The sequence below is a fragment of the Nansenia antarctica genome (assembly GCF_963989245.1).
Source record: "Nansenia antarctica genome assembly, chromosome: 2".
NCBI classification, from domain to species: Eukaryota; Metazoa; Chordata; class Actinopteri; order Argentiniformes; family Microstomatidae; genus Nansenia; species Nansenia antarctica.
The window spans coordinates 28436368-28462957 of NC_137675.1; the positions used below are offsets into that span (position 1 = coordinate 28436368).

Genomic DNA, 26590 nt, shown 5'->3' on the forward strand with positions numbered 1-26590 from the left:
AATAACAAAACCTTACATGTTTTTGTGTGGCCTCTTTGATGAATCTGAAACATGCGTTTCCAATCTGCAACAGAGTAATATAAGTAAGTAACTTGTGCCGATAAGTTACTGATAAAACATATTCATATTTTATAGCATATATTGCCATTGTATGCATATTTGTTATTATTAGATATTATTATGCATAAATTGCCATTTTTACATCACCTTTGCATGTAGATCTGTAACTTCGACAGTCTTCGCCTGTACATCCTCCTCTGTCAAATCAACCACAACCACAGCTGAGTCGTCACCCTCCTCAGTCTGTGTTGTGTTGATGACACCTGGGCTGCGAGGGTGCCGTCCGAACAGTGCCATGTACGGGGTGTACCTGGTTGATCGCTGTAAAACAAAACAAAAGTACAATCAATAGCATTTCACCATCTTTCTTTATTGTTTAAATTGTTTTTTGTTTCTTTCTATGTTTGTTTGAATTGTTTACATATGCAGTTGTTACACAATAGTAGGCTACCTGCTTAGAGGTGTTGATGCTCATTATGACGCCCCTCAAATGGACATCCCAGTCGTTCTGTCCCTCCCCACAGTACTTGGCAAGCGCAGTCTTCACGTTGCGGTTTGTGCGCTCGTCCTGTCCATTGGCCTGGGGGTGGTAGGGTGACGTGATGCAGTGTTTGACACCCAGAGCCTCAAAAACACCACGGTTGACCTGCAGATGCATTAGTGTATGCAATTAAATTAGATTAAATTACAATTATCAAATGTCACACATCACATACACTGTGTCTTATATAGATAACTGTACCTCATTCACAAATTCCCGTCCTTGGTCGGTAATGATCCTCTCTACCAGTCCAAAGTCAAGAAGAATGTTGACTATCTTCCTGGACACCTCATTGGCTGTTTTGGTGTTGAGGGTTTTTGCCACAACCCACTTGGTGAAGAGGTCGGTTGCAGTCAGAATGTATCTGCAATGAAAAATGCAGATTGTTCTCCATTAGCTACAGCATTGCAGCAGCTATTCCTCATGGGGTCCACCAAAAACTTGCTTCATAACTTTTATTGACTTATCCAATACATGATGTCAGCTTATCTCACTAGCTTTAACCAAAAGGGGTTACACATACTTCTGCCCAACATTCAGTAGCTACCTTTTGCCCTTTGCAGTGGTGGGAAGTGGACCAATGAGATCAATCCCCAGGACACTCCATGCCTCTTTCACTTGGATGGGATGGAGTACAGGTGCAACTGTCTTTATTTTCTCATGATGTTGACAGCGGGGGCACTCATCAACCTTTAAAACAGTGACATTTCAGAGGAAATTATCTAGAGTCAGAGAATTCTTGATGTGGTTGAGGCTTCATTTTGGTGGTGGTGGTCAGCTGCTGGGCTTAGTGCCTTAGGTGCAGAACCGCTGTGGTTGAGGGGCCGCGGCCTGTATGATGGTCTGGGTGTTCCAGTGCAGAATCAGATTGTGGTCAGTATGAGAATTACACAAGAGTTGGAGATCTTTGAGTAAAAGATCATTGCTAATGGGCAGTGTATAAATTACAATGTTCACACACATCATGCACTAATAACATCAAAAACTCACCCATTTTGTGACATCCTCCCGCAAGGTGGACCAGAGGTAGGACGCAGTCACCTTCTCCAGCGTTCGGCGTCTCCCTGGATGACCCCCAGTCCCATGGTTGTCGTGGCACTCCTTCAGATCAAATCAAACTTCATTTGTATAGCCCATTTCTCACAAAAATGTGACACAATGTGCTTCACAGAGAGCAAAGAAGATAAAACAACAATAGTACAGATGAAATAACAATAAAGACAGACATTTAAAAGGCGAGATTGAATAAGTAGGTTTTGAGGTCTCCAACAATGATAATCTTGTCATAATTGGGAAAGATGATGGACAAGAACTCAAGTCAGATAAGAAAGTTACCATCAGGACATCACGAACTCCATCTTTGTTGCACACCACCAAGCGATGTTTGTCTTTGATTGATTGATTGAAAACTTTATTAGAAGATTTGCAGAAGTAGGTACATGAAAGTACATATTACATACAAGGTCAACTAACAGGATAAAAACCCAAGAAAGCCACTGGCTTATTTCAATTGGGGTCCTTGATTCTCAATTCATCGTTAATTTGTCCTTGTATTTGTCCTTGTAGTACAACTCCTCACCTGATGCAGCAGGAAAATACAGCATTCATTTAGAAGTGCAAATATAAAGCCACTGGAAACAGGTTTTATGCACACAATAGTTAGCAGATGCTTAATGAGACACTCAATTTTGATACAGGCCTATGCATTTTCGCCATTTTCGACATTTCAAGCAGTGGCTTCAAGAGTGGATATAACATAGTTATTCACACTGACTTACCTTTCATCAAGTAATTCTTGGACGCCTTTAGAATCCTTGATTTAAGGTGTCCAGCCTTGGGTATGCCAGGAGGATACATATCATGCATCATGTAAAACTTGAGTGCTGTATGAAACTCCATCTTGTTTTCACCTAAACTCTCTCACGTCGCGCGCGGATGCGCGCGCAACATCCATGTATCTTAAGGTCGCTACAGAGATTAGATCTATAAACAGCCAAAATTACTGATGGGTAAAAATGGCGGTCATCATGTGATCGGAAATCATCGTCGTCAGCGAATCATAGCGCTACCTATGGCCGGAAAGGGCTGAACCTATGACCGGTCTGGTAGGGTCGGAAAAACCTCGCAGGCCGGAAATTCCGGTACTTACACCGTAAACGTTGGAGCTTTTTCTTTCTTTTAAGCCTTTGTTAGGGATTTGTATTAAATACTGTGTGTTCATTTAAATAATATGTGACTGGGATCAGTTGAAGTCTCACAGAGTCATGGAAGAGAGGTTCTGCTTTTGAGCGACGTGGGGGGAAGGGGCTCCTGACTGGGAGAGGGTGTTGTGGTTCAAACCGCCTGTAGATTGCTTATTTTTACCTATGTGCTAACAACCATTTTGTACCTGCTGTTATGATATTCTGTTTTCCTATACTCATTTTATACTATCATAACTAATGATTGATGATGGGTCTATTCTTCAATATTGTGTTTTGACTAGTTGGTCGAGTCCCAAGTCATGGGAGTCTGTGGGCCTGGCAACAGTGATGTTTACACAAGCGATCCTGATAGGGACATAGAGCTTACGGACCTGGTCATGGAAGGAATGTGTTTGAAGGAACAAAGTGTAAATAACTGGCCAATTAGTGCTTTAGAACGTATGTAGAGTACACCCAAAATAACTATCAGGATATCTGTGCATCCTAAAAACATAGCTGTGTGCATATGCTTACTGGTTCCTTAAAGAACATTGGAATGTGTGTGTGTCTGGCGTCGTGCTGGGCTGCTCAGGATACCGTTGCAGACAGAGTGTCCTAACACTCCCACCATGACAAACGACCGGGGGGTCAGAAGAAGAGGATAACACACTCGCACGGACACCGAAAGGAGTCGAAAGCCACATTCCGATATAAAACAGACGTTTACCATAAAACCTACCAGAGAGGGACAGCCCATCCCAAAATGTTAAGAAAAATATATAAAGACTGTGGTCCCAGGCGAAGGGGGGCTCTTGTCCGGTGAAACTTCTGCAGTTAACCAGCTGATCCTGGTCTGCGGAGGTGAAGCTAGATAAGACCCCTTTCCATGGAATGAAATGCTATTGTATGCTGATGTTATTGTTTGCCGATGTGCTCGAATAAATATTCTCTTAAAGAACAGTTCAGTAGTGGTGCCGAATATTTGATTGGATCATTTTATCTTAGAAGTTATATCAAGGACGTCTCGTTGAGATTAAACGGACTCGCTTGTAAGTGACGACTCAATTAAATCAATTCTGGAGAAGTTGATCGCCTTACACCTTTTATGATATCAGTCTTGCTTGACTTTTTAAAAAAAAAACATTCTTGATAGGTTGGGACAGAAGCCATATCTACCTTTTAAATTAATTATTCCTGTCAGTAGTTTGCACAAATAATTTTGTACAAACAAATTGCCTTTGCACATGGTTGGGGGAGGGGAAATTAAGTCTCTCCAAATGTTGAGACTCTCTTCCACATTGAGTGTGTGGTGTGTGTGGAGTGAGTTTTGCACTTTAAAAGCACCTTGTGTGTTTCTTCAAATCACAGAGGTTGGGACAGAACCCATATCTACCTTTTAAATTAATTATTCCTGTCACTAGTTTGCACAAATAATTTTGCACAAACAAATTGCCTTTGCACATGGTTGGGGGAGGGGAAATTAAGTCTCCAAATGTTGAGACTCTCTTCCACATTGAGTGTGTGGTGTGTGTGGAGTGAGTTTTGCACTTTAAAAGCACCTTGTGTGTTTCTTCAAATCACAGAGGTTGGGACAGAACCCATATCTACCTTTTAAATTAATTATTCCTGTCACTAGTTTGCACAAATAATTTTGCACAAACAAATTGCCTTTGCACATGGTTGGGGGAGGGGAAATTAAGTCTCCAAATGTTGAGACTCTCTTACACATTGAGTGTGTGGTGTGTGTGGAGTGAGTTTTGCACTTTAAAAGCACCTTGTGTGTTTCTTCAAATCACAGAGGTTGGGACAGAACCCATATCTACCTTTTAAATTAATTATTCCTGTCAGTAGTTTGCACAAATAATTTTGTACAAACAAATTGCCTTTGCACATGGTTGGGGGAGGGGAAATTAAGTCTCTCCAAATGTTGAGACTCTCTTACACATTGAGTGTGGTGTGTGTGGAGTGAGTTTTGCACTTTAAAAGCACCTTGTGTTTCTTCAAATCACACTTATCATTAATCATTAGTTATGATAGTATAAAATGAGTATAGGAAAATAGAATATCATAACAGCAGGTACAAAATGGTTGTTAGTACATAGGTAAAAATAAGCAATCTACAGCACTTTCTCCCAGTCAGGAGCCCCTTCCCCCCATGTCGCTCAAAAGCAGAACCTCTCTTTTATGGTTCTGTGAGACTTCAACTGACCTCAGTCACATATTATTTAAATGAACACACAGTACTTAATTTATCACTTCTAGTTATTTTAATACAAATCCCTAACAAATGTAGTAAAAAAAATGTGCTTTATGGATCTGGGACCCCTTAACATCATTATTTGATTTTTTCAAATTATCATTTCATTTCCCCACTCTATTAGACAAAATCACGCTATAATTAGTCGCTACTTGGTTTTCAGGTGTGGATTCCCCCCCCCCCCCCCGCCTCCCTTTTTTTGAACTCCTCCCTTTCCTTTTTCTATTTAAACTTCCTCTTCCTGGTTCAATCTTCAATTCTCCCTGATGAAGGCACAGTGTGCTGTAAACGTTGGAGCTTTTTCTTTCTTTTAAGCCTTTTATAATATCAGTCTTGCTTGACTTTTAAAAAAAACATTCTTGATAGGTTGGGACAGAACCCATATCTACCTTTTAAATTAATTATTCCTGTCAGTAGTTTGCACAAATAATTTTGTACAAACAAATTGCCTTTGCACATGGTTGGGGGAGGGGAAATTAACTCTCTCCAAATGTTGAGACTCTCTTCCACATTGAGTGTGTGGTGTGTGTGGAGTGAGTTTTGCACTTTAAAAGCACCTTGTGTGTTTCTTCAAATCACAGAGGTTGAGACAGAACCCATATCTACCTTTTAAATTAATTATTCCTGTCAGTAGTTTGCACAAATAATTTTGTACAAACAAATTGCCTTTGCACATGGTTGGGGGAGGGGAAATTAAGTCTCTCCAAATGTTGAGACTCTCTTACACATTGAGTGTGTGGTGTGTGTGGAGTGAGTTTTGCACTTTAAAAGCACCTTGTGTGTTTCTTCAAATCACAGAGGTTGGGACAGAACCCATATCTACCTTTTAAATTAATTATTCCTGTCAGTAGTTTGCACAAATCATTTTGCACAGACAAATTGCCTTTGCACATGGTTGGGGGAGGGGAAATTAAGTCTCCAAATGTTGAGACTCTCTTACACATTGAGTGTGTGGTGTGTGTGGAGTGAGTTTTGCACTTTAAAAGCAACTTGTGTGTTTATTCAAATCACAGAGGTTGGGACAGAACCACCGCTGGACTGGCCATACAATCTACCTGCCCGCTGGCAGGTGGGCCGCGCTAGTTTTGGGCCGGTCGGGCCGCCCGACCCCCCCATTTTTTAAATTTTTATAAATAGTGCGGCCAACCCCAAACTAGCGCGGCCCAAAATAGCGCGGCATCAACTAGCGCTGAATCAAGCGGCGGCCCCCGTTTATACTAACACATGGGCTGGCCCAATCACATGCTTAGGCCCTGCTGTCCATCGGCCCCCTCCCCCACTCTGATCCCTCGGCCGACAACCCAAGTGCAGTGTCATGTTCGTAGATAAGATAGTGAAAGGGGGTGCCCAGAAAATTAGGGAGAAAAAAAGTAAGAAGCTAGCAGAGGATGCCTCAAAATGTCAGAAACTGACAGATATGTTCTCTGGATCGACTGTGGGGGCTAGGCCTACTACAGATATAGCACCATGTCTCATCACCGTGGAGTACGTCAACAGTGAGTGAGTACACTGGTTCACACTTGCATTGGTATATTTGCTGTCCATGTCACTTACTCCGCTCTATAGTTTTTTTTTTACAAATGGTATATTCAACAGACTGCCAGCATGTTGATCGGCGGTGTCGGACCGATTGTGTTGGGCCGGTCTGAGCCACATGGCAGGGCCTAATTTTTGTCCCAGTCCAGCCCTGGACAGAACCCATATCTACCTTTTAAATTAATTATTCCTGTCAGTAGTTTGCACAAATAATTTTGTACAAACAAATTGCCTTTGCACGTGGTTGGGGGAGGGGAAATTAAGTCTCTCCAAATGTTGAGACTCTCTTCCACATTGAGTGTGTGGCAGGGCTGGACTGGGACAACAATTAGGCCCTGCCATGTGGCTCAGACCGGCCCAACACAATCGGTCCGACACCGCCGATCAACATGCTGGCAGTCTGTTGAATATACCATTTGTAAAATAATAATTAATTTAATAATAATTTTGACATTTAGCAGACGCTTTTAATCCAAAGCGACTTACAATTACAAATTACAGGGACATTCCCCCTGGAGTAACTGAGGGCTAAGTGCCTTACTCAAGGGCACACTAGTAGTGGTGTGGTTTCAGGCGGGATTTGAACTCACAACCTTCTGATCACAAGTCCAACTCACTATCCACTAGACTAGACCACCACTACCCCTCATGAACAATGGAAGCTACCAGAACAACTTAAGGTACAGAACATGAAAAGAAAACAAAAGACCAGGGTAGAAACGAACAATAGTAACACGCCTGATATTGACCACATGCTAAAAAAAACAAAGAATGCATGAAGGGTTTAACTTAAAACATTCAAACTGAACTTGTTTGAACTGGTTGTGTGAATAAAACACACTCCAATCATCACTTAAAAAAAACCTATAGAGCGGAGTAAGTGACATGGACAGCAAGTATACCAATGCAAGTGTAAACCAGTGTACTCACTCACTGTTGACATACTCCACGGTGATGAGACATGGCTGCTGTATCTGTAGTAGGCCTAGCCACCACAGTCGATCCAGAGAACATATCTGTCAGTTTCTGACATTTTGAGGCATCCTGAAAAATATAGACAGACTTGACTGGTGGATAGTTCAAATCACTGTGGGTAGTCCGGTTAGAACTATGATGTCCTTATATGCATGGAGATAATAACCAGACCAGGTTACTATTAAAGGCTTTAATGAAAACCGTGAACTTGTGCAATAAGCTTGAACTGAGTCATGTCATAGACACACCCTACAGAACTGGGGGGTAATTCCACGTTTGTTGATAACTACATGGGCTAGTAAAACTGCTTGTTTTGATTCCTCCTCAATCCTCGTCGTAATTCTCCCTCAACCTGCCAGTACTCCTCTCTCGCTCGTCATTCCTAGAGCCCGCCTCTGCTGGCCAGTGATTGGCCGCTTTGACCACTCAGTCCTCCAAAGCCTTTTTAACAGCCGCCCCCAAATTCACAGAGCGAATTTGAACATCCGAAAAGGCCAGAGGGTCCAGATAAGCAGCGATGATCACTCTTCTTCAGGAAGGGCAGGGAGGCTGATGATTTCCATTTCTGACGGGCCTGGAGTCCTGGAAGGTAGTGCCTGAGAAAGTGTTTCCAAAAGTGGTCAGCCAATGTCTGGCTATATCGCCATCTTCTGCGACCTAGGGTCTTGGGACCCTCATAAACGACCTGAGGTAGGGATGCATCCCGCCGCCCCATGCGGAGACAGTTGGGGGTGATGGGATCAGGGTCCGCCACGTCTGATGCGAGGTCGCTGCTGCGGCGGAGACGTCTACCCACTCTGATGAGTACTGTAGCCTCGTCAAGCTCTGGGGCAAGTGCCATGAGGCGGCTGGATTTTGCCACCGGTTTACTGGCCTTCAGCTGGGCTACCTCATCCGCAAAGGAGTCTCTCTGTGCCTGTTGCAGGGCTTCCAGTTCGGCAACAGCGTAGGTGTCAGCTGTCAGGGAAGTTGACGGGTCCGCCGCCCCATGAAGCTGTCGGGCAATGACTTCCAGGTAGTCACGCAGGGTCTGTTGTTGCTGTAGATCTGGCAGCGGTGAAACTGAGATTGTCAGCACAGCAACAGCAGGTCTCATCTCGTGGTCGAGCTCGTTGCCGGGTGAACCCGGCTTCTCAGGCCACGCTGTTGGTGGCAGTTTCAGGAATGCTGGGCCATGGGTCCACCTGCAGCCATCACTCAGGTCTTTGAGGGCGAGTCTTCGCGTGAGGTCGTCAGCTGGGTTGACTCTTGATGGCACGTATCGCCATGTGGCAGACCCTGTTAGTCCTTGAATCTCCGCCACTCGAGTGTCCACAAAAACGTTGTAGCGACACGATTCTGACAGCACAGCCAGAAGTGAGTGGCCTAAGGCAGGGCCTGGAAGTAGGAGCTTGTTGAGGTTGTGGCCTTGGTATGGAAAGGAGCAATTATACACCACCCGGTTCTTTCCATTGTGTTGGACTATATGGTGTGGTATATACCATGCCTCTTCTGTCTTCTCCACCTGACGTGGCTCCAATTTCACAGCGTAGCCTGCTTCTTCTAGTTTGTGAATCTCTGCCGGGTAAGTAGCGGTTTGTTCCGGATCCTTAGCCAACTGTTTCTCAATTCCCCTCAGCTGCGGGAGCACAGCTTCCGGTGAGGCATGTAGCTGTGGCATGGTTTTGACTTGAAGTAGGGGTGTGGCGTGGCGCTCAATGCCATTGACGTTCACTCTCACCGTCTGCTCTTGAAGGAGGGGCACGGCCTCCTGGTCTTGACCCGATCTCACGGCCAACTTCTCACTACGATATGGCAGCACGTCCATCTGCCGCGACTTCTCCACGTGAGGGGACGGGTCTGTCGGGGATGCTGTGGATGTGAAGAGACACTGTGGCTGGTCACGATCAAGCTTGATGTCTTGAGCTGGGCCTTGCAGAGTCCATCCCAGCCGTGTTTTCACCGCAGCTGGTCCACCAGGCGGGCCCAATCTAACAGGCGCTATGGGGGTGATGAGGTGTGTGTAGTCAGAGCCAATCAGCAACACTGGATGAACTCTATTCAGTGGCTGGAGAGGTAACCAGGCTAGATGTTTGTACTTCTGCTGTAGTGCACCGACAGGATGGGTGTGCTCTGCCAGACCCAGCTGCTCGGCGGAGAATACACTCTGGATCTTGTACCTCTTCTTTGGCTCAGCAACGGGGGATATGGTGAAGGATACGGCCGCCCCGTGAAGCACCTGCAGCTCCTGTCTGACTGTGCGGAGGACCAAATCTTCTGGCTTGCCTTTCAGGCCTAACTTCTGTGCTGTGGCCTGGAGAAGGATGGTCCTCTCTGATCCGTCGTCTAAGATAGCATATGCTTCCAATGACCTGTTTCCATTTCTTATGATGACCTTACTGATCTTCAGGAGCACTTTACAGTTGGATACTGGGCGGTCGACATACAGGACTTGGCTAGGTGTGTTCACGAGACAGATATCCGTTGCTGGCACTTCATCCTCTGCTCTCTCGTTCACTTCATGCAGTACAATCAGGTGTCTTCTGTTGCAAGTCTTGCATGGGACCTTCAGTGTGCACTTAGCTGCGTGATGACCACGGCCACAGCGCCAGCATCGGTTGTTACCTTTGATCCATGCCACCTTCTGCTCTTTGTTCAGCTGCTTGAAGTTGGTACAATTGTTCAGAAAGTGGCTGGTGTTGTCGCAGTATGGACAATAGGCTTTCCCTTCCTCCACTTTGCTTTGGTGGCTGGCTGAAGGCTCCGATGCAGGCGCTGTGGGGGGACTTGTCGCTGCAGTCTCATTTGTACCCAGGAGAATGGTGGTGGTCTTGCTGTATTGTGTTGAGTCCCTCTGGTTCTCCCCCCTCCGGTTGGATGACTCGTCCCTCTCGTAGCTGACACACTGATTGATTTCTTCCTGCACTTCGAGTTCATACTCTAGCCACTCAGCAAAGTCAATGAGCGTGGGGATGGTTACTCTCAGGGGGTGGATGAACCTCTTGAAGCTGGCAGTGAGGTCATGAGGTAGTTTACCCAGCAATCTGTGGACGTGGGAACCACAATGCAGCTCTACAAGTCCTCTCTCCCCCAGCTGTTCTAACATGCCCACCAGTGAGCGTACACGGAGGGCAAACAGGCGAAAGGCTTTCGCATCTCCACTGCGGACATCTGGACCATCCATCACCTCTGCGATGCGTTGCACAGCCAGCTTGTGAGGCTGACCATACATCTTGGTGAGGGCTAACATGGTGTCTGTGTAAGGCTGTCTGGAGTAACTATAAGAATCTGCCACAAGCAAGGCCTCCTCACATCTCAGGTGGTCTGTGAGGATCTGGAACTTGTACCGCTCCGTGGCATCATCCGGGAGGATGTTCTCCAGTGCAATCCTCATCCTTGAGAACTCTCTTGGATCTGGCGACGTCAGTTGTGGAATTGATGGCTTGGGTCCTCTATATGTACGCTCTCTGGGGGGTGGTGGTTCTGCATAGTAAGGATGACGCAGGGTGTACCCTCTCTCTGTTCCATCTGGATACCTATCCCATGGGCCACGTGGTGTGTAGCCTGACCGTGACTGTGTTCTCTGGCCATACTGGTCTGCACAGGGGTAGCTTGTGTGAGGAGAGGCAGAATAGTATGGTGTGTGAGAGGGGTCTTCTTTCACCTGGTGTGAAACTCTAAGGTGGGAGAGATCCTCTGCTAGCTCTTCAACATGGTTAGGAGGGGGGAAGTACTCCTCTCCATGGCCAGCAGGATACCCAGTTGGTTGCATCCGGGCTGGTGTTGGGTGCCACCTCTCTTGCCGATCGCATGGGCTTGGTGGCAGGCGGGAACGTGGAGGTATCTGTGGGGTTGCAGACCTGGATGGGGCTCTCATATTTGACACCAGGCTCTGGTACTGTTGCTGGAGCTCTTTGTTCTGTTGCTTAATTTCTTTCAGTGCAGTAACAAGTCCCAATACCTGTATAGTCTGGTCCCACTCCTTTGTCAGCTGTTCCCACTCCTTTGACATTTCTCTCTGGTCTGGTGCATTGCCTTGGCTGATCGGCGATGTGGCCCTGGAGTGGAGGGGCCCTACCTCTATAGTATGGAGCCGCCTCTGGGACCCTGGTCCGCTTAGGGCGTAGTCCGACAGGTGGGAGGGAACTATTCCCCGTCTTCTGGGTCGGGTGACCATCTCATCTGGTTTGGGGTGTTGCATCTTTCACAGTAATTTGCCTATCCGGCTCGAAGGACCATTGAAAAATATAGACAGACTTGACTGGTGGATAGTTCAAATCACTGTGGGTAGTCCGGTTAGAACTATGATGTCCTTATATGCATGGAGATAATAACCAGACCAGGTTACTATTAAAGGCTTTAATGAAAACCGTGAACTTGTGCAATAAGCTTGAACTGAGTCATGTCATAGACACACCCTACAGAACTGGGGGGTAATTCCACGTTTGTTGATAACTACATGGGCTAGTAAAACTGCTTGTTTTGATTCCTCCTCAATCCTCGTCGTAATTCTCCCTCAACCTGCCAGTACTCCTCTCTCGCTCGTCATTCCTAGAGCCCGCCTCTGCTGGCCAGTGATTGGCCGCTTTGACCACTCAGTCCTCCAAAGCCTTTTTAACACATCCTCTGCTAGCTTCTTACTTTTTTTCTCCCTAATTTTCTGGGCACCCCCTTTCACTATCTTATCTACGAACATGACAATGCACTTGGGTTGTCGGCCGAGGGATCAGAGTGGGGGAGGGGGCCGATGGACAGCAGGGCCTAAGCATGTGATTGGGCCAGCCCATGGGGCCGCCGCTTGATTCAGCGCTAGTTGATGCCGCGCTATTTTGGGCCGCGCTAGTTTGGGGTCGGCCGCGCTAGTTTTATATACAGTATATATATATATATATATATCTATATATTTTTTATTTTTTTTGGGGGGGGGGGGCTGCCCGACCGGCCGGCCCAAAACTAGCACGGCCCACCTGATTGTATGGCCAGTCCAGCGGTGGTTAGGATTAGGGTTAGCGCCTTTTTTGCTCCTCCAGAGCTGCTCCAAAGCGCTTCACAACAAACATTCACACACCAATGGCGACAAGCTGCCATGCAAGGCGCTGGCCCGCTCACTGGGAGCAATTTTGGGGTTCAGTGTCTTGCCCAAGAACACTTCGACATGTGACCAGCCGGGGCTCGAACCGCTGATCTGGTTTCTCCTACCACCTCTGATTCACAGGTGGCAACACCACCTATCTCTTTGTGTCTTGCAGACATCTCTGCTTGGATGTCAGCCCACCACCTCAACCTTAACAAGACTATTTAGTCATTCCCACATTGTGTGAAAGATCAACATTATCTGTGGGTTAACTGTAAATTAATAAATAATATCTTGCTTTTTCGAATAATCACTAATTTCAGATTGTCACCTAGATTGATTGACTGGTTGGTTGATTGTTGTGTATGTGCCTTTGTTGTCATTGGACATATATAGGCCTATACAAAAATAGTTTATTGATTAAAAACAAAGAAAAGAAAGTGATGATTCCAAAGAGAGGGAGAACCATGTTTACTGTGAGAAGTCGGTACAGTGACGGGCAGGCCCGGGGTGGCTAATCGGGAGGATCTGGAGTTTTCCCGGTGGGCCGGTCCGGTTTTGGGCCGGTACCATTCTGGGCCGATACCATATAAATAGGGTGACCAGATGTCCCCCTTTGCGCGGCCACGGGGCCAGTGTCCATCGCGCCACAACAAAGCGCCGCAACCCAGCGCTGACATGTTCAGTTGCAGCAGAACGTCCAGATTCTATGGAACGTCTTCAGCCTATCAGGAAACAGCATTCATGTTCCCATGGCAACGGCCCCACGTGGATATAGGGAGCTGGCTGCTTGTGCGAACCACCCGCTGACTCAAAGGGCTCGTAAAGTGAAACTTATTGTGTCAACAATATCTAGTATCAAGTACCCACTCGATATAACAAACAACAGTTTAACGATCACTAAATACTTATAATTTGTGGATTGGATTCACTGTTCTCGTTTGCCGTAGGCTACTGGTAAGTGACCACTTTACTTGTAAACATACTTTTGTTTTAGGATGTGTTCAAAATCAAGGACTGTGTGTTCATCTATTTATGTGTTTTTAGCATGTTCATGTTCCCTCAGCATGTTGTGTGATGTTATAAAAACGTAGTTAGACGTTCGTAGCGATGTACCACTGTTAGCCGCTAGCTGTTAACAGCGTTTGTTGCTGCAGCAGAGTGATTTTTCTCCCAGTCTCTGTCTGAGGTGCACCAACATTCAAATACTTGTGTCGTCCTAAAAAAAAATCCGATTTCAAAAGCATTTGAAAGCTTACAATCTGTAGTTTCAGGCTATGTAAAACACTGAAAAATGACTTGGGCAATTGCCGTTCAGAGTGGTCACCCAAGACAGGGAGACCAGGAAGGGCGTCACAGCCGGCACTCTGGAGGAGCAGAGAGAGAGAGAGAGAGAGAGAGAGAGAGAGAGAGAGAGAGAGAGAGAGAGAGAGAGAGAGAGAGAGAGAGAGAGAGAGAGAGAGAGAGAGAGAGAGAGAGAGAGAGAGAGAGAGAGAGAGAGAGAGAGAGAGAGAGAGAGAGAGAGAGAGAGAGAGAGAGAGAGAGAGAGAGAGAGAGAGAGAGAGAGAGAGAGAGAGAGAGAGAGAGAGAGAGAGAGAGAGAGAGAGAGAGAGAGAGAGAGAGAGAGAGAGAGAGAGAGAGAGAGAGAGAGAGAGAGAGAGAGAGAGAGAGAGAGAGAGAGAGAGAGAGAGAGAGAGAGAGAGAGAGAGAGAGAGAGAGAGAGAGAGAGAGAGAGAGAGAGAGAGAGAGAGAGAGAGAGAGAGAGAGAAAATGCAACACATAATACAGATTTGACTTCATACTCACTTAGTTGGACTGTTTCCTGAAAATATCCCTTGGCTTTCTGTCTGTCCAGGTGTGCGAGGCTCTGCTGCTGTCCCTGTCCACCATGTGTCTGTCCCTGGTGTGTGAGGAGGACGGGACTGAGGTGGACTCTGAGGACTTCTTCATGTCCCTGCCTGACAACACTGTCCTCATGGCCCTGGAGCCTTGCCAGACATGGAGACCCCCTGCTGTAGGTTGTCTGTGGCCCGATACTGTATCAATATTAGAGTATTTTGCTAATATAGTCTCATCCCTAATCTGTGCATCTCAGTGTGCATGTACATTAGCCTGTCGTGACGTTAGAATTATAAGGTTCTATCTCCATTTTTGTCAAAATTGTGTTTTTTACATAATCTGATCCATTAGGTGTTTATTAATGCATGTGTGGTGTTATTTTTTTAAATGTTGACATTTTTGAGTTTGTAATTCATGAAATACAAAGGTTCCATCTCACAAAACATAATGGATTGTAAAAACATTGACGCTCAATATCTCTGAACTGCCCTAAATGGAGATAGAACCTTATATATATATATATATATATATATATATATATAATATATATATATATATATATATATATATTTTTTAGACATTTAAGATTTAATGAGGCAATCTGTTTCAAACAACAACAAAGTGGTCACCCTGCCAACTGTTTTGGTAAACAATTGAGGGATGGGTCAGGGAAATGTAACTACTTAAATCAAATAAAATCAGTGTATATTTATCATAGAAACAGGATACAGATGTAAACGGTACAATGTAATGCTTGAAACGAGCACCCTCTCAAAAGTAGTGGAAATAAAAGAATAATAAACACAATAAGGCAGTAAAATACTAAATACAATCAATAATAACTCATGTGGTATATGCATGTGATGTGGTGAGGCGATTGCAAATTGTCTAGTGCAGGTGTCTAGTTGTCTAGTGCAGGTGTACCCAGATCTGACTGAGCCTGTGTGCTTGGAGCATTGATCAAGGGCTCCGTTATGTCAAAGACGTCAATGAGTTCCCTCCAGCTCTTAGGGCTGATGGAGATGACACACTGCTGTCGGCTGGACGACCCTCCAGCCTCCACCTCCCCTTCCTCCACAGGAGGAGGTAGCGGCGGCGCTACCTAGAGCACGTTAGTCTGGTTCATTAGAACGTGCACATCCAATCATATCGCCAAGTGCTTTAGTGGTGTCCAATCATGTCGCCCGCATTTTAGTGGTTCCTTTAGTGCAGCCAATCAATGCTTTAGAATGCTTTAGTGGTGGTGGCCAATCATGTCTTTAGAATGCTTTTAGTGGTGGTGGCCAATCATGTTGCCCAAATGCTTTATTGGTGGTGCACGTCATATGCAAACAACTCATGACATTTCGAACTGTCAGTCCATCGGTTTTGTCACCTTCAGCTTCACTGCATCCGTTTATGGTAAGTCCAGATACTGAGCTTGGCTTTAAGCTTGGCTTTATAAATTGTTTTTATCAACGGAATTGTTAATATAAATTAATACGGTGTTGTCAGTTCATAGCAACACTTTGCACCTCTCGTTTTTGACGAGAGACAGACGCGGTGATGCCCGCCGATAGATAGCTAGTTCTACGTTGGTTGAAAACAGGGCATAAAGACAACGATAATGAGTTATTAAATCAGAGCTATCTTGTATTAGTTGAATGACTAATATCTCATGATGAAATATGTGGTTGTCACTGGTTTGCTGGCGAAATATTCATAACTTGGCTGTCATTGAGCTCAGCTGCGCGAGCCTTCATGTATTTATGTGCTGACGAGATCGGATATTAGAGATGTGATTGTATTAACAGTGCATTATAATGTGGAAAGATTTTGAACTGGCACATTTGTTGTGTGTGCCTGATGTGTAGTGGGTTATTGTCTATAAATAGTCTGTAAGTGTTACATTACGCATACTGTACTATGTCATACTGTATGTTGTGTGTAGAGCCTCTAACTTTGAGTCGTTTTGGTATTTGATTGATGACTTATTATTAATTATTATATTATTATTATTAATATTTTCCTACTCATCCAAACTTTATTATTTGCTCTTTAAAGCTCAGGCATAGAGGCATAGGTTTAGATCAGTCCCAGTGTATAGCCTTCACGGTACTGTGTATTGTATATGGTTATAGTCAGGGGACGGGAAGGGATAGATATTAGATTAGATTAGATTAGATTCAACATTATTGTCATTGCAGAGTACAAGTACCAGACAATCAAATGCAGTTCAGCATCTAACCAGTAGTGCTGTAACAATTCTGGAGTATTGTATTTTGACTGTACATATCTGTGCTTGTGTGTATGTTTATACTAACAAGATTATTGCTTTCGTCAAAAAGGAGAGATGATTGGTGTGGACTACCTGTACAGGCAGACAGGGAGAACCCTGCAGGACATGGACCCTGAGGCAGAGGATATTGACCAGCTGCTGGAGGACCTGGCCACGAAGGAGGAACTAGAGGATGAGGACTTCCAAGACGACACCATTGACCCCACTTTCATTTTTTACTTTGCGTCCCACCACCAACCCCCCCCCCCCCTACCGCCCTTGTCTTTGCTGTCCCTCCTGTCGTTTTCTCAACCCTGTTTGCTCCACCTGCCCCTCATCTGGCTGTCCCAAAGGTCCACCTGCCCCTCATCTGGCATTGTCCCTCGTTTAGTCTCTGACTAAGGAGCACTAGTTGGATAAGATGAGGAAGTAGGAAGGCAAACGTCTGTCTCCTCCAAACCAACCCCACTGCATTAATAATATGTATTATAACTAACTACATACTGCCTGATTACTTGAACACTACTTCTACTGAAACATATGTACTGCTCCTTATCTGTACCATATTGCACAAGTTCAAGTAGTAGTCAGGTGGTGCATAACATGCTGTGCAGGTAGCAGTGAGACATAGACGGTGTGTATGACAGTGTATTACATCAGGTAGCAGTGAGACATAGACGGTGTGTATGACAGTGTATTACATCTCACTGCTACCTGCACAGCATTTTATGCACCACCTGACTACTACTTGAACTTGTACTGTATCATATCTGAACTATATTATTGCATACTGTATGATATTACATCCCATGTCATTGGAATCTGCACAGCTGTTTACACCACTGTTCTACAGCAGCATGACTGGTGCAGCTGTAGTACTGCTGTAGTCTCTTATCACCCTACTCATTTACTTTTATTGTTGATTTGCATTCTGCTGCTATTGATGCTACTGATACTATTGCTGCTATTATTGATTGTTTATTTTGTTGTTCTCATATCCTGCTTATTGATTGTTGATTTTGTTGTTTTTATATCATACTTTATTTTATTACTGATCTTGTATTCTGCTGCAATGCCAATGTTGAATGAACCTGAACCCAAGAATTTTACTCTGTGTACCTGTACATTGGTGCAATAAAAGCAATTCTGATTCTGATTCTGAGTAACTCTCTCTTCTTCTCTTTGTAAAAAAGTTATTCATTCAACCTCAGGGCTTTTAAGAGGCTAACTTGTTTATTTGTACTATTATTATAATATATAATATTATACTATTATTCTTTTTATTGATGTTTAAACATCAATAAAACAACAGCTAGTGTCTATAAACTTCTGTTATGTCACAAAAAGCAACTTTTGGCTCAAGTGATTTTGAATTTACACAAAACAACACTTTTGGAGACATTTTTAATTGTTCTTGTTTATGGTGGGATTTGAACCGGTGACCTTCTGAACCATTCTTCCCCCCCATACAAAAATGGCAATGGCGACATTTTTTATTGTGCATTAATTGTTTAGAATACATTGAGACTATTATGTAATGTAGATAATGGAAAAGAAGCCTCAATTTCTCTCTCTTCCTTTTCTTTTCCCTCTTTTTCTCCCCTTTTCCTCTCTTTTTCCTCACTTTTCTTCTTCCCCCTTCTTCCCCCTCTTTCACTTTCTTCCCCACCCTTAACAGACTATCGTTCCCCTCGCCCGGCGCTACCTAGAGCACGTTAGTCTGGTTCATTAGAACGTGCACATCCAATCATATCGCCAAGTGCTTTAGTGGTGTCCAATCATGTCGCCCGCATTTTAGTGGTTCCTTTAGTGCAGCCAATCAATGCTTTAGAATGCTTTAGTGGTGGTGGCCAATCATGTCTTTAGAATGCTTTTAGTGGTGGTGGCCAATCATGTTGCCCAAATGCTTTATTGGTGGTGCACGTCATATGCAAACAACTCATGACATTTCGAACTGTCAGTCCATCGGTTTTGTCACCTTCAGCTTCACTGCATCCGTTTATGGTAAGTCCAGATACTGAGCTTGGCTTTATAAATTGTTTTTATCAACGGAATTGTTAATATAAATTAATACGGTGTTGTCAGTTCATAGCAACACTTTGCACCTCTCGTTTTTGACGAGAGACAGACGCGGTGATGCCCGCCGATAGATAGCTAGTTCTACGTTGGTTGAAAACAGGGCATAAAGACAACGATAATGAGTTATTAAATCAGAGCTATCTTGTATTAGTTGAATGACTAATATCTCATGATGAAATATGTGGTTGTCACTGGTTTGCTGGCGAAATATTCATAACTTGGCTGTCATTGAGCTCAGCTGCGCGAGCCTTCATGTATTTATGTGCTGACGAGATCGGATATTAGAGATGTGATTGTATTAACAGTGCATTATAATGTGGAAAGATTTTGAACTGGCACATTTGTTGTGTGTGCCTGATGTGTAGTGGGTTATTGTCTATAAATAGTCTGTAAGTGTTACATTACGCATACTGTACTATGTCATACTGTATGTTGTGTGTAGAGCCTCTAACTTTGAGTCGTTTTGGTATTTGATTGATGACTTATTATTAATTATTATATTATTATTATTAATATTTTCCTACTCATCCAAACTTTATTATTTGCTCTTTAAAGCTCAGGCATAGAGGCATAGGTTTAGATCAGTCCCAGTGTATAGCCTTCACGGTACTGTGTATTGTATATGGTTATAGTCAGGGGACGGGAAGGGATAGATATTAGATTAGATTAGATTAGATTCAACATTATTGTCATTGCAGAGTACAAGTACCAGACAATCAAATGCAGTTCAGCATCTAACCAGTAGTGCTGTAACAATTCTGGAGTATTGTATTTTGACTGTACATATCTGTGCTTGTGTGTATGTTTATACTAACAAGATTATTGCTTTCGTCAAAAAGGAGAGATGATTGGTGTGGACTACCTGTACAGGCAGACAGGGAGAACCCTGCAGGACATGGACCCTGAGGCAGAGGATATTGACCAGCTGCTGGAGGACCTGGCCACGAAGGAGGAACTAGAGGATGAGGACTTCCAAGACGACACCATTGACCCCACTTTCATTTTTTACTTTGCGTCCCACCACCAACCCCCCCCCCCCCTACCGCCCTTGTCTTTGCTGTCCCTCCTGTCGTTTTCTCAACCCTGTTTGCTCCACCTGCCCCTCATCTGGCTGTCCCAAAGGTCCACCTGCCCCTCATCTGGCATTGTCCCTCGTTTAGTCTCTGACTAAGGAGCACTAGTTGGATAAGATGAGGAAGTAGGAAGGCAAACGTCTGTCTCCTCCAAACCAACCCCACTGCATTAATAATATGTATTATAACTAACTACATACTGCCTGATTACTTGAACACTACTTCTACTGAAACATATGTACTGCTCCTTATCTGTACCATATTGCACAAGTTCAAGTAGTAGTCAGGTGGTGCATAACATGCTGTGCAGGTAGCAGTGAGACATAGACGGTGTGTATGACAGTGTATTACATCAGGTAGCAGTGAGACATAGACGGTGTGTATGACAGTGTATTACATCTCACTGCTACCTGCACAGCATTTTATGCACCACCTGACTACTACTTGAACTTGTACTGTATCATATCTGAACTATATTATTGCATACTGTATGATATTACATCCCATGTCATTGGAATCTGCACAGCTGTTTACACCACTGTTCTACAGCAGCATGACTGGTGCAGCTGTAGTACTGCTGTAGTCTCTTATCACCCTACTCATTTACTTTTATTGTTGATTTGCATTCTGCTGCTATTGATGCTACTGATACTATTGCTGCTATTATTGATTGTTTATTTTGTTGTTCTCATATCCTGCTTATTGATTGTTGATTTTGTTGTTTTTATATCATACTTTATTTTATTACTGATCTTGTATTCTGCTGCAATGCCAATGTTGAATGAACCTGAACCCAAGAATTTTACTCTGTGTACCTGTACATTGGTGCAATAAAAGCAATTCTGATTCTGATTCTGAGTAACTCTCTCTTCTTCTCTTTGTAAAAAAGTTATTCATTCAACCTCAGGGCTTTTAAGAGGCTAACTTGTTTATTTGTACTATTATTATAATATATAATATTATACTATTATTCTTTTTATTGATGTTTAAACATCAATAAAACAACAGCTAGTGTCTATAAACTTCTGTTATGTCACAAAAAGCAACTTTTGGCTCAAGTGATTTTGAATTTACACAAAACAACACTTTTGGAGACATTTTTAATTGTTCTTGTTTATGGTGGGATTTGAACCGGTGACCTTCTGAACCATTCTTCCCCCCCATACAAAAATGGCAATGGCGACATTTTTTATTGTGCATTAATTGTTTAGAATACATTGAGACTATTATGTAATGTAGATAATGGAAAAGAAGCCTCAATTTCTCTCTCTTCCTTTTCTTTTCCCTCTTTTTCTCCCCTTTTCCTCTCTTTTTCCTCACTTTTCTTCTTCCCCCTTCTTCCCCCTCTTTCACTTTCTTCCCCACCCTTAACAGACTATCGTTCCCCTCGCCTGGCGCAGTGGATAGTGAGTTGGACTTGTGATCCGAAGGTTGTGAGTTCAAATCCCGCCTGAAGCCACACCACTACTAGTGTGCCCTTGAGTAAGGCACTTAGCCCTCAGTTACTCCAGGGGGAATGTCCCTGTAAGTCGCTTTGGATAAAAGCATCTGCTAAATGGCAAAATTATTATTATTATTATAAATTAGGAGCGATACAAGGCAACTCGTCGTTATCCAGGTACATCCTTGCCAAACCGTCCCTGATCAGAAAAGACGTATGGAAAATGTTCTCCACTGTCCGCGAGAACGAGTTGGGATCAATGACAAACTCATAATATGAGATGGGTGTGGTGGGGTCATCAGCAAAGTAGCTTCGCAAGTATCCCAGAATCCTCTCTACCTCCTTCTCAGTTGCCTCCTGGTGGGATTCTTCGTGTTCCTCCAACTGCATGGGCATGGTCCTCTCGGCGTCCTTGCCAGGCACCTTCCTCTGCCTCTCTCTCCGCTGCCGTGGTGGCGGCGGCTCTGCCAGGAACGAGCCCAGCATGTAGTGGAAGGTCGGGGCTGTCTTGAAGCAGCACTCTGCTCTCTTAGCCAATTTCTGCCAGGCGTCAGCGGGTAGGTAGCCGCCGGTTGCGCCATCCTTCTCTTCCTCCTCCTCCTCCTCCTCCTCCTCCTCCAATCGATTCAGCCCCATGAAGGAGAGAAGGTTCTCAGTAAAGGCAGCCGGGTCAAAAGTAGATCCCCCAGCAGGCAGTTGGCTGGCCTTCTCTTTGCCAAGGTCTGCTGCCAGAACGAGGAGCTGGGCATCCAGCACTGCCTCCGGGGCCTGACGAACTTCTTTATAAAGTATGTTGGTCTCCTCCAAAACCTCAGTGAGTTTGTTGTTGTCGAGTTTCAAAATGTCCTCTCGGTTTTGTTGCACTGTGCTGATGAGGACTCGGTACTTGCTCCGGATCTCTCTCCTTCGAGCCGGGTCATCATCATCATCCTTCATGTCTACGGGAGTCGATATGCTGACCTGTTATGAAGATTACAGTTACATGTAAAACAATCTGACCTGTTGCAGCTAGCAGTTGCTACAATTTCTATAAGTGTCTGCAAAGTTGAGCAGTTTCATTTAATAGTAATTGATTTGGCTTGTTTCTTGTTTTGTTCTTATTAATGCAATTTCTTACCATAACACATTCTTTGCTTGTCCAACTGTGGCTATCTCAATCTGCTGCTTTTCTTCCTCAGTAACTGCAAGTGATGACAGCACATAAAGAGCCTTGTGCTCAGCTTGCGCATAACCTGGGCTGGTCACAAGCCCATCAAAGGTCTTGATAGGGAGAGTCTAGATTCAAAGTTAAGCACAGTGTCAGATTTGTACAAATAAGAATGATTTCCTTGTAAGTCAATGAGGTTTCAGTGTAATAATAACTTTAATTTCTATAGCGCCTTTCAATTGTGTAATTGGGATGTTTCTGGTAACATGGAAAGCATATCAAAGTACAAAAGACATAAGTCGTACCTGAGGCATTTCTGGACTCAAAATCCACCCCATCCCAGTAAAACGGCCAAGTTTGGACAGGGATGCCAGTGCCCATTCCTTGTCCTCCTGGGTGACCGGTCTTTTGATTCCAGCTGAAATAATAGTATGAAATGAGTAATACTAATTGAGAATATGTGTTGTATTGATTTAGTAACAACGTAAGCACCACTTGCTAATTAATTACTAACCTTGTGTTGTGGATGGAGTCATCTCAGACACTCTCTTGGCTGCAATTTCATTCGTTTTCGGTGTCTTTGCCCTCTTCCACACGCATTCCACGTCGGTACGGGACACATTTTTCTCCACCCAAATCAACAAAGCAGCCATATGGTGGCACTTGTCTCTGCCGATTGGGCACTCGCAGGTGCTGTACCTGACAGACTGACCCTCAACGTGCACCTGCATTGAAAACAATTTTAGCCCTAACCACCCTTACATAAATAACTTACTGCTAACTTAACTCACCTCAGACAGAACATGGCATATCATCTCAACTAGCTAACTTACTGCTAACTTAACTCACCTCAGACAGAACATGGCATATCATCTCAACTAGCTAACTTACTGCTAACTTAACTCACCTCAGACAGAACATGGCATATCATCTCAACTAGCTAACTTACTGCTAACTTAACTCACCTCAGACAGAACATGGCATATCATCTCAACTAGCTAACTTACCGCTAACTTAACTCACCTCAACCTCGTAAATCTTTTTTTTCATGGATGCCTGGACACTACCCTTGATAATACCCCCTGAGAAAACCGTGACACTAACCACTTTGTTGGAATTGAACGAATTTAGACCCTTTTTAACTCTCAATGGTGCCTCACTAAAGAAAGACGTGATCGTGAAAAGGTTCACAGGTTCAGCCATTGTTGACTAACTTTGTAATTGTTAGCTAGTTATAGATAGTATGATAGTATAATAATAGTGTAATGGTAAGTTATCGCTAGTACAACTGTTATTCTGGTGCGGAGAATTTCTGGTTTGGCCCCGGAAGTTCCTAAACGTCACGTGTGACGTCAGACTTAACAAGCGGATTGAGTACTGGAATTAGGGGAGTGTCTAACCCTAACCCTCTGTGATTGGCTAATCACTCATCAGGTCTAATGAGAATAGAAGATAAGATGTGGAGCTGATCACAACATGTACTTGTGCCAATCGTGGCAACCTTCTGTTCGAGTAATATTTTGAATACTATGAGTATAATATGTACAATGAGTATGATAAGCTTAACACATTATGCTGCTGGTGTATAATGTAAAATGTAGAAAAGTTGGTTGTACAAATTAGAATACAAATATGTTTGATGTATATAATCCTCTTTTTCTATCAATTGTACCATGTTAAACACAGTGATGATATAATGTGTGATGGACAAAGATGGCATTTTTTAATTACATTCATCTCCTACTCTCTTATATACATGATTTCATCTGTGTAGTTCATCTGTTGACAATGATGCAGCTCACAAAATATAAATGAGGAGAAATAGTTGCAGAACAAGGAAAAAACTGTTTATTCATAAAGAAAAGAGAAAGAACATGTGAGTCTGGAGGCAATAAAGTGAATGAAGATTAAAACAATGAATGAACAGTGAATGAAGATTTTTATTGTGACTTCCTCTGTTGCCTCTCTTTGACCTCAGCTATAATCTTACAGCGATCCTCCTCCCTTATCCATCTCTCGAGGCCTTGCTTGACGTGGTAGCGCGTGTCGCTGAACCACTGGGTTATGTAATGGCGGGTGAGACCCGTCTGCGCCTGCAAAAGTGTGCAGTCCTCCTTGGTGAGCCACTGGCAGGTGAGGAAGGCCTGCCTCAGGATGGCCTGCTGAGCTGTACTCTTCCTCGGCCGGGGGCCTGGCTTGGACGGACTTGTGCTCTGGGGCTTTTTCTTCTTCTGGGGCCCTGGTTTGTTGTTGTGTCTGTGCTGTTTGAGAGAAGCAACAGTGGAAGTGGGCTTCCGAAGAACAGGTGAAGCCCCGGACGACAGGCGGCTAACCTGGGTGGAGACAGGTGACAGTTTGTGCTTGTTGTTGTTGTTGTTGACATCCTCCCTCCTGAGGACAACTCGCCCCTCCAGCATCTTTTCCTTCGCCACCTCCTCCCTTTCTGCCTCCTTTCCCTTCCCCCCCTCCGCCGATTGCGTCGGGGGGTGGAATGGAATGCAGCAGAGTTTGCTGCGCACCTCGCGTATCTCCTTGCCGTCCCATCTGATGCCGAAGCGGAGCCTCCGGACCATGAACCACACTCGGACCTGGTCGGGGTGCAGGGAGCAGCTCTGGGCGAGCACGGCCGTCTCCGTCAGGGTCAGGTAGGGAAACACGTTGAAGGCCTCCACCAGCTTCTCTGTGCCCTCCAGCTCCTGGGTCTGCTCTGAGCGCGCCCACAACAGCTGACCGTTCGAGACGAGAGGCAGACACACCATGTGGTTTTGGTTGAGGCTGAATGCGGCGGTGGGGGCGGAGGCGGAACTACACCCCCCGGATACTTCAGATGTGACCCCCTTGTGACCCTCAGCAGGCTCTGGAGGAGAGGAGAGAGTTTTATCAGGGGTGGAGGCCAGGCGTGGTCTTTGAGCAGCGGGAGGTCTGGGTGTAAAGACTAGGCCTGCTGTCTCAGTCTTGTCCGAGGGATGGACGACCCCTGGTGGATGGTGGTCCATCTTCCTGTGCCTGGTCATTACAGAACTCCTATGAGGGTGTAAAAGAGAACAAATAAATTATCTCTCATCAACACACAAATTGGGACTGTGTTTGGTATAATGCTGAGCACCCCCCCCCCCCCACCATCCTATAGTCATAATGCAGATAAATTAATTAACAAAATGTGTTAATCTGTTGCTGCAAGGGTTTGCGATGGCAATCAGGCTCCACAGCTGAACTAAAAACAACAACAACAAAAACATGCTAAATGGAATTAGACTATCTAGCCACTGTAGCTACCTAGCTAGTTATGATGATATATATGACTTACTGTAGCTACCTAGCTAGTTATGATGATATACTGTATATGACTTACTGTAGCTACCTAGCTAGTTATGATGATATATATTACTACCTAGCTAGTTATGATGATATATATGACTTACTGTAGCTACCTAGCTAGTTATGATGATATATATTACTCACTGTAGCTACCTAGCTAGTTATGATGATATATGACTTACTGTAGCTACCTAGCTAGTTATGATGATATATATTACTACCTAGCTAGTTATGATGATATATATGACTTACTGTAGCTACCTAGCTAGTTATGATGATATATATTACTACCTAGCTAGTTATGATGATATATATGACTTACCCGTGAACGGAGTAGCCTAAATGTAGTGGCTTGGCTAACACAAAGCTAGCTAATCGTTAGACTCATAGCTAACGAATGTTAGCTGGCTTATAATGATGGAAAACGTTGCACAAGAGATGTGAATGTGTAAACTCACCTTAAGACTTTACGTTGTCAAATTATCTACTAAGGTCTGATTTATCCCGTTAAATCTCGGTCACCAAATCTTCTTTTTGTCCTTCTTCGCACTTCGGACGGACGGCTGCTCTGCTGTTGCGAGCGCACAATACATCAAAAAACCGCCAACTGAACTACGGCATCATTACTTGGACACACAACATGTGTTTTAGGCAAATGGCAAGAAAACAATAAACGAAATCAAAGAGAGAAAAAAGGGGGGGAAACCTAGCTGGGCGGGGGCAAGGTAATTTCTTAATAATTATTAATTACTCAAAATGAGCTTAATCAAACTAACTAATCGAGGTACATCTGGACCGTCGTAACTGCACTCTCTGCACACCCCTCCCCTG

The 26590-nt window shown here is 44.2% G+C and overlaps 2 protein-coding genes across 2 annotated transcripts in view; one reads left to right on the forward strand and one right to left on the reverse strand.

The window, feature by feature from the left end:
* LOC308150069 (lipid transferase CIDEB-like) overlaps nucleotides 1-26590 on the forward strand; it is a gene marked incomplete at both ends in the record, with an annotated part of 115452 nt that overhangs the window by 49390 nt on the left and 39472 nt on the right. The window lies entirely within an intron of this gene.
* Nucleotides 15346-22230, reverse strand: LOC308151723 (non-structural maintenance of chromosomes element 4 homolog A-like; the record flags this gene model as incomplete). Its single annotated transcript, XM_080524636.1, has 2 exons — nucleotides 15346-15542; nucleotides 21450-22230. 2 exons carry the CDS (start codon nucleotides 22228-22230, stop codon nucleotides 15346-15348), a joined length of 978 nt encoding a protein of 325 aa, XP_080380762.1.